This window comes from Megascapheus bottae, chromosome 32 (assembly GCF_031878675.1).
Source record: "Megascapheus bottae isolate mThoBot1 chromosome 32, mThoBot2.hap1, whole genome shotgun sequence".
NCBI classification, from domain to species: Eukaryota; Metazoa; Chordata; class Mammalia; order Rodentia; family Geomyidae; genus Megascapheus; species Megascapheus bottae.
Window position 1 is genome coordinate 5,900,055 of NC_143540.1, and position 19,552 is coordinate 5,919,606.

Below are 19,552 nucleotides of genomic sequence, written 5' to 3' on the forward strand. Positions count from 1 at the left end.
ACCAGAGAACGAATGGGATCATTTCCCTGGTCTTTTTCCTGCCCTGGGCTGGCTTTGTATTGTTCCTAATCTTACCTCTCACATGACAGGTGTGAGCCACCAGCGCCCAGCTTTGATGTCAGTTTTTGTTTTTGTTTTTGCCAGTCCTGGGCCTTGAACTCAGGGCTTGGGCACTGTCCTTGGGCTCTTGGGCTGTCTCAAGGCTAGAGCTCTAACTCTTGAGCCACGGCACCATTTCTGGCTTTTTTCTACATATGTGCTAGCAAGGAATTGAACCCAGGTCTTCGTGCATGCTAGGCAAACATTCTACCACTAGGCTAAACTCCTGGCCCCTGATGGCAGTTTTTAATGGAAATGTGGCTGAAGACAGAACAAAGTTCATCTCTACCAACATTTGTTTGCTGGTCACTTTCTCTAGCTACTGTCAACACCATGGCAGCCATAATGTTTTTAGTCTTTCTCCTTCCTTCGGCTCAGCTTGACTGAATGAGTGACTGAGATAAAGCATTACCCCAGTACTGGTGTACATGCATGCATACATGCAGCACACATACACATACACACACACACAATTATTTCCTCAGTCATGACATCAAGGTTCATGTGACAAAGGGACTATGGCATCCATCAGCAGAGATCAAGAGCATTTCCATCCTCATACCAACTTCTGTTTGGTAACTAGCGATGGGTTTAGTCTTGGGAGCTAGAGATCTCTGTACACAGATGTCTTGTTTCCTGAAAAGGTATTTCTTTTTAAGTGTTATTATCTAACCTATCCAACCACACTTCCTTCCTACTGCAGTTGTCCTCTGGGAACCAAACAAAAGCATGCGATAGAATTAAAAGATATAATTAAAAGATATAATTAAAAGCAGACAAAGCATGTCTTAAAGGAGAAGGTGTGGGAGAGGAAGAGAACTTATAAGTAGACCGGTTATTGTGATTTCTCAAGGAAATTGCCTCTGGCTTCATATGCTGTCTTGTTGAATACAAAAATAAACTTGCTCATTCCCCCCCCTTTTAAATGTAGTCATATATATGAGGCCCAAAGCCCCAAATCCATTTTTTTTGAACCTCCAGCTTCCTGTTAGTGGAAAAACCCAACCTATGATTCTATTTAAAAGGGAAAAAATAACAGAATAAAATAAGGCTAGGATTTGATCTTTCTAGTGGGTAAATTTAGTTGCCTGAGTAACAGGAGGAAATTACTTCAGTGCCAAAATAATAAAACATTATCTATGTTTGTTTCTTTATTTTTTCCTCTCCCATCCAGGAACTTTAGTTGCCTTTGATATAATAAACCAAGGAGGAATTTCAACTGGACCCAGTCATTCACATTATTCCCCTTGATATTTAGTTTCCGTTGTTCTTGTATGTGTTTCTGATGAGCTTGATAATTATCTGGCTAAAAGTATAATATAGTTGTCCTAAAAATGGGTGACATTTGTGTGGTATAAAATTAATATGGATATGATGCAGTGGACATAATTGCTTTCTAGAAAAATTAGATCCTCATGACTCACTCTTACAGCCAAAATTATGAGCTTAGAAGTTCCAAAGTACATCAACATATTCTCATTCATTATGTACATTTCCCCAAGAATGCTATTTTTTTCAGGAAGTGGGAACTCAGCTGAGCCAACCTTCCTTCCTTCCTTCTTCCCTCCTTCCCTTCTGCCCTCACTTCCTTCCTTTCTCCCTCCTTTCCTCTCTCCCTTAAATCCTTTCTTCCTTTCTCCCTCATCCTCCCTTCCTTCTCCCTCCCTCCCTCTCTGCCTCCTTCCTACTTCCTGCCTGCCTTCTTACCTTCCTTCCTGTCTTCCTCCTTCCTCCTTTGCGTGTGCTTTCTCTCTCTCTCTCTCTCTCTCTCTCTCTCTCTCTCTCTCTCTCTCTCTCTCTCTCTCTCTCTCTCTCTGTGTGATCTCAAAGTAGAAAGTTAAGGAAATACTTTAAATAGTAATTTATTGCATTTGAATGATTTTTTAAATGCATATTAAAATGTGTTTGCATATTGTTAATTTCATATGCAAATGACAGTTTTCAAACTGTCAATTCATGTTTGCATATTCCATATCATTGTTTCCGACCACGTTCTTTTCTGATGCATTGGGTTGTATATTTCTTCTTGCTGGTGGTAATTGGAGATAAAAGTCTCACAGATTTTTCTACCCTGGCTGGCTTTGAACTAAGGTCCTCAGATCCCTGCCTCCTGAGTAGCTAGGATTACAGGCATGAGCCACCAATGCTGGCCTTGCACAATATTCTTTGTTCCTTTTCACAATATCCTTCCCTTTCCTCTTTCCTTTCTCATCCATTCCAAAAAGCCCCTTTAAATTTTGCTTAGATCTGTGTCCCACAAATAAGTGAGAATAGATGTCATTTGGTCCCTTTAGCTTGGCTTGCCACACTTAGCATAATGGTCTCCAGTTCCATTCATTTTCCTACAAATGATAATTTTATATTTCTTTATTGCTGAGAAAATTTCTGTGTGTTCTCTCTCTCTCTCTCTCTCTCTCTCTCTCTCTCTCTCTCTCTCTCTTCTCTCTCTCTCTGTATTTATTGTTCTCATTTATACTGATTCCTCTGAGTATCTTCAGGCTTGGTGGTCATAAATTATTTTAGGTTTTGTTTATCATGAAAGACTTTCTTTTTTCTTCGCTTGTGAATGAGAGTTTTGCTGAGCTGAGTGATCTGAGTTGGCAGTTGTTTTCTCTCAGTACTTGAAATATATCACTATATGTCTTCCTTGCTTTACAGTTTCTCTTGAGAAATCTCCTCTTGCTGCATGGGCTTACCTTTTAGATAACTTGATGCTTTGGTCTCACAGCTTTCAATATTCTTTCCTTGTTCTTGATACCTAATATTTTTCTTATTATGTATTATACATTGGAGAGCTTCTATTTTGGTTTAGTCTCTTTGGAGTCCTTAAGATCTCCGACACCTGGAGGGGTATTTCTTTCTCAAGACTTGAGAAGTTTTTCTGCTATTATTTTATTTTAAATGTTTCCTGCTGGGTGCTGGCAGCTCAGGCCTGGCATCCTTCCTACTCAGTAGAAGGCTGAGACCTGAGGATCACAGTTGAAAGCCAGCCCAGCAGAAAAATCCCTGTGAGACTCTTACTTCCAATTAAACACTCAAAAACTGAAAGTGGTGCTGTGGCACAAAGTGGTAGAGCACCAGCCTTAAAACAGAAGAGTTTAAGGGCTGTGCCTAGGCTCTGAGTTCAAGCCTCAATACTGACACTAAAAAACTAACAAGGAAATGAAGTACTAAACCCTTAATTTAGCTCCCAGGTCAGCTAAGCTCAGAATCCTGTCTGTGTCTGTTCCAGTTTTGCTGTCTGCGTGTCTCCCTCTTTCTCTTTTCCGTATTCTCTTCTACTGCCCGGTGGTGAGTGCAGTAATCACTACACTCTGTTCCAACAGGCCTGGATCTTTCTTCATGTTCGTCTACTCAAAGTTTAAACTTCAGTGAATTTTTCAGTTACCTATTTCACTAAAAAGCTGCTCTATGGCTATTTCAGTTCTGAGTTGCAGAGAGGGTGTTCTTTGCTTCTCATCTATTTGTTGATCCTTTATGTTTAAAAGAGAGTTGGTGAGGCCCAAAACACACAAAGATGCATAGCTTTTCCCCTTCAACTGCCTTTCTTAGGGCAAGCAAGTATTTATTCTATCTAGCTGGGAACTGAGGAGAATTGAGCTGGGAGAGTAGATAGTTAAGTTCCAAGAGGAACGAAACAACAAGGGTACAGATTCACTCAGAACAGATTCTGTAGCTCACGCCTATCATCCTAGCTATTCAGGAGGCTGAGATCTGAGGATCATGGTTTTAAGCCAGCCTGGCCAAGAAAGGCTGTGAGACTCTTATCTATACCAAACTATCAAAAAAAATATCTAAAAATGGAGCTGTGGTTCAAGTGGTAGACCCCTAGCCTTGGTCAAAAGAAGCTCTGGGATGGGCCAGGAGTTTGGCCTAGTGTAGAGCATGCAGGAAGACCTGGGTTCGATTCTTTGGTACCATATACATAGAAAAAGTCAGAAGTGCTGTGGCACAAGTGGTAGAGCTATAGCCTTGAGAAAGCTCAAGGACAGTGTTCGAGCCTTGAGTACAAGCCCCAGGACTGACCAAAAAAAAACAAAAAACAAAAAACAAGAAGCTCAGGGACAGCATCCAGGTCCCAAGTTCAAGCCCAGGACCAGCAATAAAAAGAAAAGATAAGATTCTGTATGAAAGGTGTAAGATAAGAGGAAGAGAACTGAAAAGTCTAGAGGACCACGAGAGAATGATTCTAGAAGTTTGGGAGATAAGGCAAGGAGAGGAGAGACTACTGACATATCATTCAGAAGGCCTAGTGAGTCAAGAGAATGAAGTATGTGGCTTATCATCTCTCTTCCTCCCCTCTTCTTCTCCTCCTCCTTCTCTCTCCTTCTTTCCTTCCTTTCTTCTTCCTTCTCTCTTCTTTTCCTCCTCCTCTCTTTCATTCCTTGTTCTTCCTTCTTCCTTCTCCTCCTCCTCTTCCTCCTCCTCCTCCTCCTTCCTCCTCTTCCTCTGACTAAAATTCAGGCCTGAAGTTGCTGTGTTCATGTTTCTGTTGTGTTTTACCTCTTTGTGGGTGAATAAGTGTGTGCAGCTATAAATTTTTAAGCTGTAGTTGCCTGGGAAATGCACATCTTAATAGAACCTAGATCATCTTGAGAATCTAACAATAATGTCAAATGCCTATCAAATATGTAAGGCTTGGTGAGTGTAAGTGAAGTTGTGATTTAATTAAAAAGCAAAGAAGTAATTATTTAAAATATTGAATACTGGGAATGGTCTGGGCACTCTGCAAGGATTTAATGTGGATTCATTATTAATTTTAAAATAATGAATTGATGTTTTTATTATTATCTTTAAGTGGGTTTCAATAATTCATGATGTCAGTTTATGAGTATAATGCATTTTTATTTTTTTTTGGTACCAGTGCCGGATGTTGAACACAGGCCTGGGTGCTATCCCTGAGCTTTTCTTTATTGCTCATGATGAACACTCTACCATTTGAGACCTCCACCTCCAGCTTTTTGGTAGTTACATTGGAGATAAGGGTCTCTTAGATACTCTTAGCCGGGATGGCTTTGAATCATGACACTTGGATCTCAGCCTTCTGAATGGCTAAGGATTACAGGCATGAACCACAGAATATCAAGGAATGTTGACTAGGGAATGGAGTGATTAGAGAATGGAATGACAGCCCATTCACATCTGGTTAAGTGAGCGGTTCTTCAAAGATATGACCATCTAGCATAACACCAGGCATGGAACCTCTGTTCTCTACATATTTCTCTTTTTTTTTTAATTTATTTTATTGTCCAGGTGATGGTACAGAAGGGTTATAGTTACATATGTAAGGTAGTGAGTACATTTCTTGTGGAACATTGTTACCCCTCCCTCATTTTGCTCCCACTTCCCCTCCCTCCCGTCCTCCCTACACCAAGTTGTAAAGTTTATTTCCAACACAGTGGCTTGTGAGTATCACTGTTGCATTAGTTCACCTTTTGTCCATTGCCTCAAACCATTTTGTTGTTCCCTCTATTTCCTAATGTAGATAAATGTATCTACAAGATGCAGGGTACCAAAATCAAACCCAGTGACAATAGGGGCTAAACCAAATGGGGGAAAATGAAAGAAAAGAGAAATAACTTCACACCGTACATTAAAAAAAAAAACACACACACACACAACAAAGAAAACCTTCTTTTTTTCCATATCTTGGAGTTCATTTCTATTGGTATCATCTTATATGGTCATATGTACATAGCTATTGAGCTACTGTGATCCTCTTCTAGGGCTATCTTAGCCGTATACTAATTATTACAATTGAGAGAAACCATGGAGTCTATGTTTCTTTGGTTCTGGCTTACTTCACTAATATGACTTTTTTTCCCCAAATCTTTCCATTTCTTTATGAATGGAACAATGTCATTTATTCTGATAGAAGCACAGAATTTCATCATGTATATATACCACATTTTCTTGATGCATTCATCTGTGGAAGGACATTTGGGTTCATTCCATGTCTTAGCTAAGTAAACAATGCTGCAATGAACATGGTTGTGCTAGTAGCTTTAGCATGGCTTTATTGGTGATCATTTGTGTAAATGCCCAGGATCTACATATTTCTTGAATTGCAATAAAAACATTGAGTGACAAAGACATCCAGTGTATTTGCCTTCTCCTGTGACATTCAAAAACAGGCCATTGGGTGGGAGGATGAAGTCAATGTGTATTTGTGAAAATGGAACTAGGAAAACTGAGGGTGTGACTGGGAGAGTTGGGGGAGAAGGAGGGAAGCAATGATATTAGTCAAGCTGCATTGTATTTATAAAGCGACATGCTGAATTGAGGCTCCTTAGAAAGACTAAAAATATAATAATAATAATAATAATAATAATAATAATAATTTAAATGGTTGAATAATGCCAAGGCAAGCAGAACAGTGATTATGCACTTATTTTCAACAGTCTTAAATACAAGCTTTGCTCAGTTGGTACCCCTCGAACTCTGATTGCTTTCCCCCTTGAGTTCTTTATTGTCCCCGTATTGTTTGCAACTCATTCAAAAACTAATTAAGTTTCAGGATCAATTTGTCCTGTAAGAGAATGTGGATTTGCTGAAGTGGTGATTTTTTTTAAAAAAATAAATTATCTGAGTGAAAGGACAATTATAATTTGCTTTCAAAATTGGCCAAAAGCCAGCTTTCATTAAAAATATATATAATAACTTCTTGGGAGACGTTAGTCTCTGTAAAAAGCAGGGTATTGTACCAAAAAAGAAAAGAAAGCAAAAGCAACAAAGAGGATTTAAATAGGTCATGGAAAAGTGTATCGATAAGCTAGCTATATTAATCCTATCCTCTAACAGAGTGTGAAATTAATTGTTTACTCCACTTATCTGGGATCATGGATGAAGCTGATCGTTCACAGACTGAGCCATATTTTGTGATCACCTTTTGGCAATGGGTTAAGTTCAAACAATTTAACTTCCCTGACCTCATGTCACCTCTAAAGTCAAGGTCAAGGCTATCTCCGTTGGGCAAGCTCAGGAATTTATAAACGCCAGTATACCTGGCTGGGGCTTTCATTCGTGTGTGTGTGTGTGTGTGTGTGTGTGTGTGTGTGTACAGAAAAGCAGAGTGAAAAACATTGTGTATAATTGAGATGTTGGGAATTTTATCTTAAGCATCTCTCATTACATTCTCATACTCAATCCTCCCACAGGAAGATTTAGGATGATTTTTGTCACTGGTCGGTAAATACTATTGAGATAATCACTATTCAGGATGCAACAGAGTGTACATAATTGTCTCTCACCCAAAGGAGTATGTGTGCATACATCAACACACACACACACACACACACACACACACACACACACACACCAGATACATGTTCCCTAGAGTACTTCATAGAATACTTCATGCCAGAAAGATGTTCCATTAGTCATGGTATACTTTTGGTGAAAAGCAATTCACAGAGCCCACCTATACATGGGGAGAAGGGGCCATGCAGTGCAGAACCTGAATACCAGTAGGTAAGTCATCTTAGGTACAATTTGTGCCCTCCCTGATCTTTTCTCCGGATAAAATGCTCTAGTATCCTTTCTCTTCCAAGGGGGAAGGGGGTGGCCGAATTGTCTCTGTTGAGATGAATACAATTCATTGCAAAACTAAAGGGGAAGTCTTGACCCCAAGTGGAGGTAAGAAATAATTTAAAGACATGTGTTGTATAGCCTGTGTTTTTAGTGGATTTGCTCCTGTTCTCCAGCAGGAGGTCTTGTGGGTTATAAAATAGCATGGTGCTGCGAAGTAAAAAGCTGGATTTTCATCCCCTGCTCTCCCAGTAGAAGAGTTCAATGGGCGCTCTGCCAGTCTTCTCTTTGTGTGTATGTGGGGGGGGAGTAGAGGGGTCATGGGGCTTGAACTTGGCCTGGGCACTATCCCTGAGCTCTTCAGCTCAAGGCTACCACCTTATCCCTTGAGCAAAGCCCCACTTCCTGTTTTCTAGAGGTTAATTGGAGATATGAGTCTCAGGTCCTTTTGTGTTCAGGCTGGCTTAGAACCTTGATCCTCAGATCTCAGCCTCTAGAGTAACTAGGATTATAGGCATGAGCCACTGCACCCAGTCCTCTCTTGTGAGCTTCAATTTTCTAAGATGTGAAACACACACACACACACACACACACACACACACACACACACACACACACACACAGAGTCCCTATTAATGTTCAGTTTAGTGGAAGATGGAGAGCTCACCTCACCACAAATTCAACTCACTTTACCCAATGTTTTAGAAGAGAAAGAGTGTTGAACATTTTCTCTGGCTGACTTGGAAAATGTGTTAGGGTCTGTGGGCCATGTAGTTTCTATACTCTCTGTTTCAACTACTGAAGTCAGCCATTGTGTTAATAGCAACGCAGATCATATTTAAAACATGAGCATAACTGTGTCCTAGTAACACTTTACTGATGAGTGTGTGTGTGTGAGACAGAGAAAAGGAGAGGGAGAGAGAGGGAAAGGGGAAGGAAGGAGGGGGTGAGGGGGCAAGGACTGAAGAGAGGGGAAATGAAGGGAGGAATTGGGGAAAGGAGAACACAAGTGTGGGAAAGAGAAAGAGAAGGAGGAAGAGAGGCAAGACCTGACTTAGGCTCTTCAAAAGAATTTCTTTTTTTGCTTTTTAAGTTATCTTTAAGTAGTTGCACAAAGGAGATGACATTTAACAGGTGATTTATAAACACAGTATCTCTTGATCAATGTTACCTTTTTCAACATTCTCAACCAATCTCTCCCCCACCTACCCCCTTCCTCACTCTTCTTTATCTTGTAGGATATACATTGTCTGCATTCTCCTCCTCATTCCTCTACCTCTTTCCCCTTAATCCCACTCCTTGCCAGTACCCACTTCCCCATATTTTGTTTTGTTTAATTTTGACTTTGCCTTTCTAAGGAATTAAACTGCTTTCATTCTTCCTTGAATCAACCCTATTCCACTCCATACATTGTGTACACTTCCATGCCAACATATTTGCTTATAAGTTTATAAACTAAATCTAGTTTCCACATCTAAAAAGAATACAAATCCTTTGTCTCTCTGGAGCTGACTTACTTCACTTAACATAATCCCCTCCACCCCACACCAGGTTTTCCCATTTCTTTACAAATAGTTCAATATCCTTTCTAATGGATGAATAAAATTCTGTTGTGTATATATACCCCATTTTCTTGACCCATTTGTCCATTGAGGAGTATCTGGGTTGTTCCTGTACCTTAGCAGTGGTAAATAGTGCTGTAATGAACATGGTTGTGCTAGTGGCTTTACTGTATTCTTGCTTGTAGTCTTTGGGGGTAAATTCCCAGGAATGGAGTTGTTGAATCACAGGCCAATTCTATGTTTAATTTTTTTTTTGAGGAACCTCCACACTGCTTTCTAGAGTGGCTAAACAAGTTTATATTCCCACCAAAGGTATATTGGGATTCCCTTTGGCTGCATCCTTGCCAGCATCTGCTCATTTGTTTTCTTGATATTATGGGGCAGAAAATCAGATACTTGAAACTAGCTCTGCTGAAAGCGTCATGAGACGGTAGACCAGTGTTTAGGGGGTGAGAAATTGGACTGGTTTTTCAAGCAGGAATACTCTCTCTCTCTCTCCCTCTCTCTCTCTCTCTCTCTCTCTCTCTCTCTCTCTCTCTCTCTCTCTCTCTCTCTCACACACACACACACACACACACACACACATACTCCATTACTTTGGAGAAGAATTAGATTTTCAGAGATCTAATTAAGTTGATTAGCCAACAAATTGGCAAAAAAAAAAATTCACAGCAACCCAGTATTCACTATAGAACTGATGACAGTTGCAGTCTCTTGCACTCATTAATTTTAGATCACAGACTAAAACTTTTTAGTATGCAAATCACACAGGAAAATAATGTTCTTAGCTAAGTGTACCAGCAATCTTTTTTTTTCTTCCTCCTCTTTTTTTGTTGGTTTTTATTTATTTATTGTTTTGTTTGTTTCACTAGAACTATTTCACTCCATTGGAAAGCAAGATAATAAATAACTTTAACATTTGAAACTTGTGTGTGAAGCAATTTCCTAAATGGCAGTTGGGAAGCTTTATTCTTTTGATAAATATTGCAATTATTTGCCTCTCTCTCTCTCTCTCTCTCTCTCTCTCTCTCTCTCTCTCTCTCTCTCTCTCTCTCTCTCTCTTTCTGGCCTAAAACAGAATGAAGAAGATGAGTAACATTTATGAGTCAGCTGCCAACACTCTGGGAATATTTAACAGTCCTTGCCTGACCAAAGTGGAGCTGCGTGTGGCGTGCAAAGGCATTTCTGACCGAGATGCTCTTTCCAAACCAGACCCCTGTGTGATCCTCAAGATGCAGTCCCATGGCCAGTGGTTTGAGGTAGGCATGTCCAAAGAAATAGACAAAAAAACATACATACATGGTTGGATGATTGTCTGAACAGTGGTGGTGGTGGTGGTGGTGGTGGTGGTGGTGGTGTGGTGTGTGTGTGTGTGTGTGTGTGTGTGTGTGTGTGTGTGTGATTTTCTACCTTGAAATGGTGTCTTTGGATAAGATGAGACATTCCAGAAATGAATGTGATCAATTGTGGATGATGTTTCTCTTTCTGTCCTGGTGTTCTGACACCAAGGATATTTTGGCCTTCACCCTTTCATTCAGGAGCTTAAACACTCACAGTGTCTCGGCTTGTTACCAAAGTATTATCATCATGTTCTCATCGAGCAATGCCTGCTTATCAACCAAGGGTAAAATGGGCAGTAGAGTGGGCCAGCGTTGTTATGTCAACTTGACACTAGGCTGGCTGGGGTAAGAAAGTTGATGTCCCAAAGATGAATAAAAAAAAGATGATAAAAATAGGATAAAGTCTCATAGAAAAGATGGGATTTCAGAAGAGCTTCAATTAAGGATTCACAGAATTCCCATTGAAAACAATATTAGCTAAAGTACATCAAGGCTTACATTAAGTGCTTCCTGCGAAACGACTCAGACTTTCCAATAATACCGTGAGGATTTTGTTTGGTTTGGTCTGCTATAAAGGTTTTGTGATTTACAGGTCCTGGCCGGGTTGCAGGGGAAATAGAGAGGCATGTAGTATGCCCCAGCGATACTATGAGATTGTTTCCTCAGTTTACAGATGAGGAAACTGAGGTGCAGAAAGATTAATGATTTGCACAAGATCATTCTAACTGGAAAATCCATTATTATGATTATTATTATTATATTATTATTATTATTATTTGGTCAATCATGAGGCTTGAACTCTGGGCCTAGGCATTGGCCCTGAGCCCTTCAGCTTAAGGCTACCGTTCTACCACATGAGCCATAGCACTACTTCCGGTTTTCTGGTGGTTAATTGGAGATAAGAATCTCATAGACTTTCCAGACTGGGCTAGCTTTGCTTTGTGATCCTCAGATCTCAGCTTCCTGAGTATCTAGGATTACAGGCATGAGCCACTGGTGCCCGGCTAGAAGATCCACTATTTAAGCCCAGAGAGTTGAGCGCCAGAGCCTGCGATTTGTATCACTATTTCATACTTCTTTTCATAGGCTTGGCTGTTGGTCTTTGGCAGTTTTCATGGCCATGTTGCAGAGTTAAAGTCTCACTGCAGCTGTTTCTGTGTTTGTTTGTAAATCAAAACAAATTGGATATTGTTTCAAGGTGCCAGGTCCAAGAAAACAGTGAAGGTTCTTTCTACCCATCATGGAGTCAAGGCTTCACTGTAGGGAGTCTGTGTGTGCATGTGTGTGTTGTGTATATGCACACTCATTTGTATGTGCTGATCCTGGGGCTTGAAGTCAGGGCCTGGTCACTGTCCCTGAATGCTTTAGGTACAGCTTTTGTTGATGATTGGTTGGAGATAAGAGTCTCGTGGACTTTTCCTGACCACGGCTGGCTTTGAATTGTGAACCTTAGTGCTCAGCTTTAACTGCAGTTTTTAGAAAATGGTTTTGCAGCATAAAAATGGTGCTGTGGGGCCAGGAGTTTGGCCTAGTGGTAGAGTGCTTGCCTAGCATGCACGAAGACCCGGGTTTGATTCCTTGGTACCACATACATAGAAAAAAGCTGAAAGTGGTGCTGAGGCTCAAGTGGTAGAGCTCTAGCCTTGAGAAAGTCCAAGGACAGGGCTCAGGCCCTGAGCTCAAGCCTAGGTCTGGCAAAAAAAAAAAAATGGTCCTGTGATGCCACATTGTACAACTCTGATGACTCCTTCAGGAGCTATGAGGACCTTCTGTTCTGTTTTCCATGGGGAAGGGTGCCCACGTCTGCTGTGTTGATCAGCAGTAAGTCTGTCAGCAAGGGAAAAGAACATTTGACCTCTAAAGTGGGTCATAAAAACATAAGCCTGGGGCTGGGACCCTGGCCTAGTGGTATAGTACCCGCCTAGCATGTACAAAGCCCTGGGTGCCACTCCCCAGAACCACGTACACAGAAAGAAGCCAGAAATGGCACGGTGCCTCAAGAGGCAGAGTGCTAACCTTGAGCAAAAGGTGTCCAAGGACAGTGCCCAGGCTCTGAGTTCAAGCCCCAGGACTGGCAGAAAACAACAACAACAATAAAAACTTAATCCTGGTTTTGAGACTCCCATGGGACCCACAGACTCACCCGTTTGCTATGAACATTAACAGAGGTCACTCACTGAGGCAATGAGAGTTGAGTCAGGGTGTCTCAGAAAGATAGGAAATCAATTGTTCTGAAAGGTACAATTGCAGATTGCACTGTTGGAAGTCTGTGAGTAAGTGTTAGGAATTTGGAGAGTTTGCTTTTTTCTCCCCCTCACCCTCCTCCAGAATCCAAAATTAGATGGTGAGCCATGCCCCCTAGCCTCACGGTTATTGTTCAACCCTTGGCTTTGATCCTACGAGTGACTACATTCTTGTCTCCCTCTTTCCCGTAGTGTGGCTTGAACTCAGGCCTGCTGGGGGGCTGTCCCTGAGCTCTTTTGTGTTCAAGGCTAGCACTCTACCACGTTGAGCCACAGTGCCACTTCTGGTGTTTAAGTGGCAAGAAAAATGGAGATAAGAGTTTCATGGGGATTTTATTGCCTGGATGGGCTTCGAACTGTGATCCTCAGATCTTAGCCTCCTGAGTAGCTAGGATGACAGACGCGAGCCACTGGTGCCCAGCTGATGACAGCTTTCTTACCCTCACTGGGAAAGCCCGAATTATACCCCAGACTTTTAGAACATTGTTTCAAGTCACTGTTCATTCCATCTCCTTCCCCTATTAAATGTCAATTACTGAGCTTCTTCTAAAGCTCCAAGTAATTCTGATGATTAATTATCCTCAGATCCTTGCTGTACAAAAACATGTTTTGATGAGTCATAGGTTTTGGTGAATTGCCAGTAATCGTTGTTGATCTTAATTGTTAGCAAATAATGAGTATGGCCACATATGACACACATTCATTCTAGGTAGACTCTGATACAAGGTTATTATCTATGATAATAAGTATAATCTGAATGACACCTTAAATCCATGAATTTTTAGGTACTTTCTTTTATTTTCCGTTCATATCAAAAGGCAGGACAGGCACCTGAAATTAACCCCAGCATGTATGGGGTACCATGAAAGAAAGCATGACTTGTTTTTAAGACCTCAATGTTGAGAAGAACTTACCCTTATCCTGGATATGTGTATAGAGGGTGAGAGGCTTGAGGCAGAGAGTCCAAAGCAAGGCCTTGGTTTAAATCTCTTCTGGTCCCGAGTGTGTGTGATGGGTAGATCACCTTTTAAGGGTTATCTTGGTGTAAGGATGCCTAGACTACTTTCTGATTGGGTGGGACTAAAACCCTATCACGCCTCCATTCCTACCCCCGCCCCCAATTCTCCATCATCTCCTCTCCTTCCTGGTACCACCTAGTCAGATAGAGGGTGTGATTGTGACATCAGTCTGCAGTACTGAAGTAGGAATATGTGTCCATGTGAGAGCTTGTCCCCGTCTAGGAAAGTAAGCTGAGGACTTTTTTTTATATAATAATGTCTTCCTCTTGCCTTAGAAGGCTCATGGAAGAGCTCCATAGAATGTGTCTCCTTCGCCGGGCCTGGTGGCTTATGCCTGTCATTCCAGTTACTCAGGAGGCTGAGATCTGATGCTCAAGGTTCAAAGCCAGCCTGGGCACTAAAGTCTGTGAGACTCGTAGTTCCAGTTAATCACTAGATTAACTGATGGGGCTGTGGCTCAAAGGGTAGGGCAGTAGCCTTGAGCTGAAGAGTTCAGGGACAGCGCCCAGGTCCAGAATGTGTCTTTTTCACACTAAAGACAGTGAGTAGTGACTTGAGACCTGATGACAGAGCTCAAAAGAGTAGGCTCTGTTGTATCTCAGGTAATACTCAATCCTCAATTACCCCAAAGTCTAGAATTTGTGTGCAAATGAGATTAGGGAAGATGAACGCTGACGTGATAGCTGAACATTGTCACCTGAATGGGTTGATACCATTACATATTCATTATTTTATCATATTCCTTTCTTTCTTTTTTTTTGCCAGCCATGGGACTTGAACTTAGGGTGTAGGCACTGTCCCTGAGCCTCTTTTTGGTTCAAGGCCACAGCACCACTTCCCACTTTTTTCTGGATGTGGTACTGAGGAATTGAACGTAGGACTTCATTCATGCTAGACAAGCGCTCTACCACGAAGCCACATTCCCAGCTGGCTTTATCTTACGCGTATTCTATCTTAACTGTAGACCGGGCGTGCGGGGAGAATGAAATCCAATGAATACCTAAATACATTCTCTTTCTACTTTACCAGAGGCTGTAAACAGGAAGCTGTCAGCTTCCCTCTATCCTACAGATTTATCTCATGTAATCTTTATGATGCCCTCGCTAAAGTTTTGTATTGATTGCCAACATTAAAAATATATATCAAGTGTATTGTATGTGTGTGTGTGTGTGTGAGAAACTCTGGATTTCTGGCTATTTTGAATAGAGTTGGTAATAAGTAGCATCCACTCTCTTTTTTGTGTGTTGGTACTGAGGCCTGAACTTAGGAACTAGGTGCTGTCCCTTAGCTTTTTCACTCAAGGCGACTTCTCTATCTACTACTTGAGCCACAGCTCCACTTTTTGCTGGTTAATGATAAGAGTTCTATGAATTTTTCTGTCTGGGCTGACTTCAAACTATGTAATATGATCCTCATCTCAGCCCCCCTCCCTCCCCCCAGGTAGCTAGGATTATAGGTGTGAGCCGCCGGTGACAGGCTCTATCTATCTTTAAAAAACAAAAAACGGGCCGGGAGTTTGGCCTAGTGGTTAAAGTGCTTGCCTAGCATGCATGAAGACCCGGGTTCGATTCCTCGGTACCACATATAGAAAAAAGCCGGAAGTGGTGCTGAGGCTCAAGTGGTAGAGCTCTAGCCTTGAGAAAGTCCAAGGACAGTGCTCAGGCCCTGAGCTCAAGCCCAGGACTGGCAAAAAAAAAAAAAAAAAAAAAAAAAAAAAAAAAAAAACAAGTGAGGTTCAGCTCCTTGCTTCCCATGAGTCAGACTGATGGTTCACTCACTTATCCTACCTGAGTAAGCCCTTAGAGGCCTGGAACTTTGAATTCATTCCCTCTCCCTTGCTAGATCTCGGAAACATAGTTAAGCTCTTAGTTAAGGACACAAAGGAGAGAGGAGGAAAATAAAAAGAAAATTAAGTCAATTAAAGCATTTCCTCCAGATATTAACAACAAGCTCCCTTCTCAAAAGATTTTCTGTTCCTATCTTGTTGACATGTAATGTTTCAGTGGCTGACACCTAGCCTGACAAATGAGAGAGAAAGAAAAAAAAACCAAACAACTCTTTTCTTCACAAAGTTTTTGTTGTGGTTTTACAGCAAATTCCCACTTGGGAAAATTTTGATATTACTCTACCTAACACTCCCCCAACTCCCTTAACACATCCTTAATAAGAATAATTTATTCTCTTAAAAATGGAAAGCTTATTTTATTGATATTAGAACTCCTACCCTGAGCAATTGAACAGAACAGAAAACAAACCAAAAATGAACAAGAAATCTTCCTTCCTTCCTTGCTGCCTTGCCTGAGACAATTGTCTTGTGACCAGAGATGAACAAATCCAGAATATCCAATTTGCAAACAAGTTGAACCACAGCATCACTTCTGGATTTTTCTGTGCTTAATTGGAGTTAAGAGTCTCATGGACTTTCCTGCCTAGGCTGGCTTTGAACGGCAATCCTCAGACCTCAGCCTCCTAAGTAATTAGAATTACTGGTGTGAACTGCTGACACTTGGCTGAGACTTTTTTTTAGGCTTTTCCTGTGTAACTCACAGGATAATTGATTATTGTGTCCTTATCCATCTTTCCTTTATCCCATTTAATCTGTTCTATCTTTTGAAAATAATGAGAATTATGATCTATTAATCATTATACAAATAATATTAATGATTATTTGCTAAGGACATCTGTAGTGATTTATTAACTAAAATATGTTGAGAGTATGTCTACAGTATCAAGTACTCTCATATTAATGCCATTATTTGCCAGTACTATTAATAGTAATTTATTCATTAAAACTATTGAAAGTATTCATGTAGTATCAGATTTTTCTCTATTAATATTAATATCATTTGCTGATAATGTTAATAATGATTTGCTAATTAAATATATCAGGTATGAATACATTATCAGGTATTCTCCCAGACACTTTTTATCTATTATCACATTTGGTGATTTAGAACAACCCTACAAATTGAGCTTTCTCTCTGTATTTTATTGTTTTCATCTTTCTTTGAAATATAATTGACAAACAAAATGTATTATAAAACAGAGGCACATTGGAGCTATAACTCCACTTCTAGCATTTTGTTGTTCTTATTGGTTAACTGGAGATAAGAATTTCTTGAATGTATCTGCCCAGGATTGGCTTTGAACCTGAATACTCAGATCTCAGCCTCCTGAGTAACCTAGGTTATTCTTGATCAGATTCCTTTGTGTAAAATAAAGGCAGCTCTCAGAAAGTAAGGAAATGTTGACAAGTCTCTGACCATTTTGATCCATCCGGGGAATCTCTCAAGTTTCCTTATCCCTTCCTCCTACCCCCTGCATTTTGAAGATGAGTAGACATGCAGCCAGCTCCTACCACTCTAATCTCTAAACTCTGCATCTCAAAGAGAGGCCACACTGATAACCATCCTCACCCCCACTTCTTTTTCTTCTGTGCCCACATCAGCCTCTGCTCTTTCAGCTGACTTAAGAGAAATGACAAGAAAATTCTTCCCTTCTGGAAGCTCCAGGCATTCTCAGGGTCAGTGTATAGGCTAATTAAATACTTCATCTTGATTCCGGTTCAGCAGGGTTCAACTCCCTATCCTGGATAGTTCCGCTTTCAACATTTCAAGAGTTTCCTCTCCTTCCTGAACATTTTAATCCTAGATCTTTTCTTCTTGAGCATGCAGGTAAGTTCTGGCAGAAGATTATCCTTTGTGATTGTGTATCAAAGGAGGAAGATTTGTCGTCTCCTCACCACCCCTCCTCCTTGGGTCAGTGACTGTGTGTATGTGTGTGTGTGGGGGGGGGGGGTACTGACCAGATCACTTATCTAGCAAGGCCCTTAGTTGAAACCACAGAGTGAGAAAGAGACAGAGAGAATTTCAGCTCTATCACTTCCCTGGTGTGTGAGAACTTGTACAAATACATTGTACATCATACAGTAAAATGGCAAGTATTATACTGTATTATTGGGAAAATTAACCAAACATTAGGCCCAAACATTGCCTAGCAATTAGTTATCTATATTACTATTAGTATCGTTATTGTGACTACATAATTATTTTCTTCGGAGAAGTATTAGGTCAAAGGCTGTTCACATTTGTGTGTGTGTGTGTGTGTGTGTGTGTGTGTGTGTGTGTGTGTGAGAGAGAGAGAGAGAGAGAGAGAGAGAGAGACAGAGACAGAGAGAGAGACAGAGAGAGAGAGAGACAGAGAGCGTAAAACTCAGGGCCTGGGCACTGTCCCTGAGCTTCTTTTGCTCAAGGCTAGCACTCTACCACTTGAGCCACAGCACCACTTCTGACTTTTTCTGTTTATGTGATACTGAGAAATCAAACCCAGGGCTTCTTGCATGCTAGGCAAACACTCTACCACTAAGTCACATTCTTGGCCATTTTTTTTTAATTTAAAAGATTACTTAAGTAAGGACTGGAGTTGTAGTTCAAGCAGTAGACCAACAGCTTAACAAAGCCCTGAGTCCAAACTCCAGTACCACAAAATAATTGATAATGATGATGATGAAAAAGAAACTTTAAGCTGGGTGCTAGTCAATCATGTCTATAATCCTAGCTTCTTAGGATAGAGACCCAGAAGATCACAGTTCAAAAGCTAACCTGGGCAGAAAAGTCTATAAGATTCCCATTTCCAATTAACCAGCAAAAAAAATCCAGGATGGATATGTGGTTGAAGTGGTAGAGTACCAATCATGAGCAAGAAAACCCAGTGAATATGAATCCCCGAAGCCCAGACACTTCTCTGGAATGGTCTTACCAATGTATTGGTAAGAGATGAAGCAGAGGCAATCCTCTGGAGAATATTTATAAGATTTTAAGTGTAATACACAGATCCCCCAATTCTTCTAGAATCCATTGGTTCCTCCTGGGGGGAGGGAGAGAACGGGAGCATCTAATGTTCTAATGACATTTCTGCCCTCCTTCCTTAACTGTCATCATATTAATAACTATAGTTACATAATACAATTTCTGTTACAATAAAACTCTAAGATACACAACCCAGCCCACCTGTACCCTAATAAACAGTGTGTTGTGTGTATGTGAAAGTCGTGTGTGTGTGTGTGTGTGTGTGTGTGTGTGTGTGTGTGTTTGTTTGTATGTATCGGTCTGAAGAAATGACGCCTCTATATTGTCATCTCTTTAATTCTGAAGGATTTCTAGGCTTTGATGCTGTGGGTTATTTAAAGAGTGGAAGAGAAATTGATTCAATCGCCTGTCACATTATGCAACACTAGAAGAACTTGAGAAGAAAAAAAGCACTCTGGGATTCTCGGTGGGAAGGAAAATATTGTGACAGCTGCATGGACCAGGCTTTGTGGGGAAGAGAACTGGTAGAAATTACAGCAATGAGTTAAGGATGCTTGAAAATACCACTGTTCCCCTGGGATAGATTTGATCGTGACACCACAGGTTCTCCCTGCCATATAGACAGCAATTCCAACTCCAATGTGAAGAGCATGAAGGGAAGTGTTGTTTGTTTCTTCGAGTCTGTGTGAAGGCATGGGTGTGCGTTTGGGATACTGAGGTTTAAATTGGGAACTTTACGTGGTACCAATCACTCTACCATTTGAAAATACTCCGTCCCTGAGTTCAAGCCCTATAATTGACCAAAAAAAAAAGTGTAGATGGAAAGATATTTCTAGGAATATCAAACTAGCTCTAGGTTGGGGGAGAAAAAAAATCCCAGGGCAGGTTTCTAGAGAGACACTACATGAGCCAGGTCTGAGGTGATGCGTCTCACCAGGAAATAACATGACTGCT

The 19,552-nt window shown here is 40.9% G+C and overlaps 1 protein-coding gene across 7 annotated transcripts in view; it reads left to right on the top strand.

The window, feature by feature from the left end:
- Positions 1 to 19,552, top strand: part of Cpne4 (copine 4) — a 263,345-nt gene that overhangs the window by 142,756 nt on the left and 101,037 nt on the right. For 4 of the 7 annotated variants that reach the window (XM_090323595.1, XM_090323596.1, XM_090323597.1 and 1 more), the window contains one exon: positions 10,267 to 10,447. The exons of 1 other annotated variant lie outside the window; for it this stretch is intronic. In XM_090323595.1, the coding sequence (XP_090179721.1) occupies positions 10,267 to 10,447 (181 nt within the window). Of the gene's footprint in view, positions 1 to 659; positions 744 to 10,266; positions 10,448 to 19,552 lie in introns of those variants that run through there. 2 more of the 7 variants (XR_016533502.1, XM_090323594.1) reach the window with 1 other exon arrangement.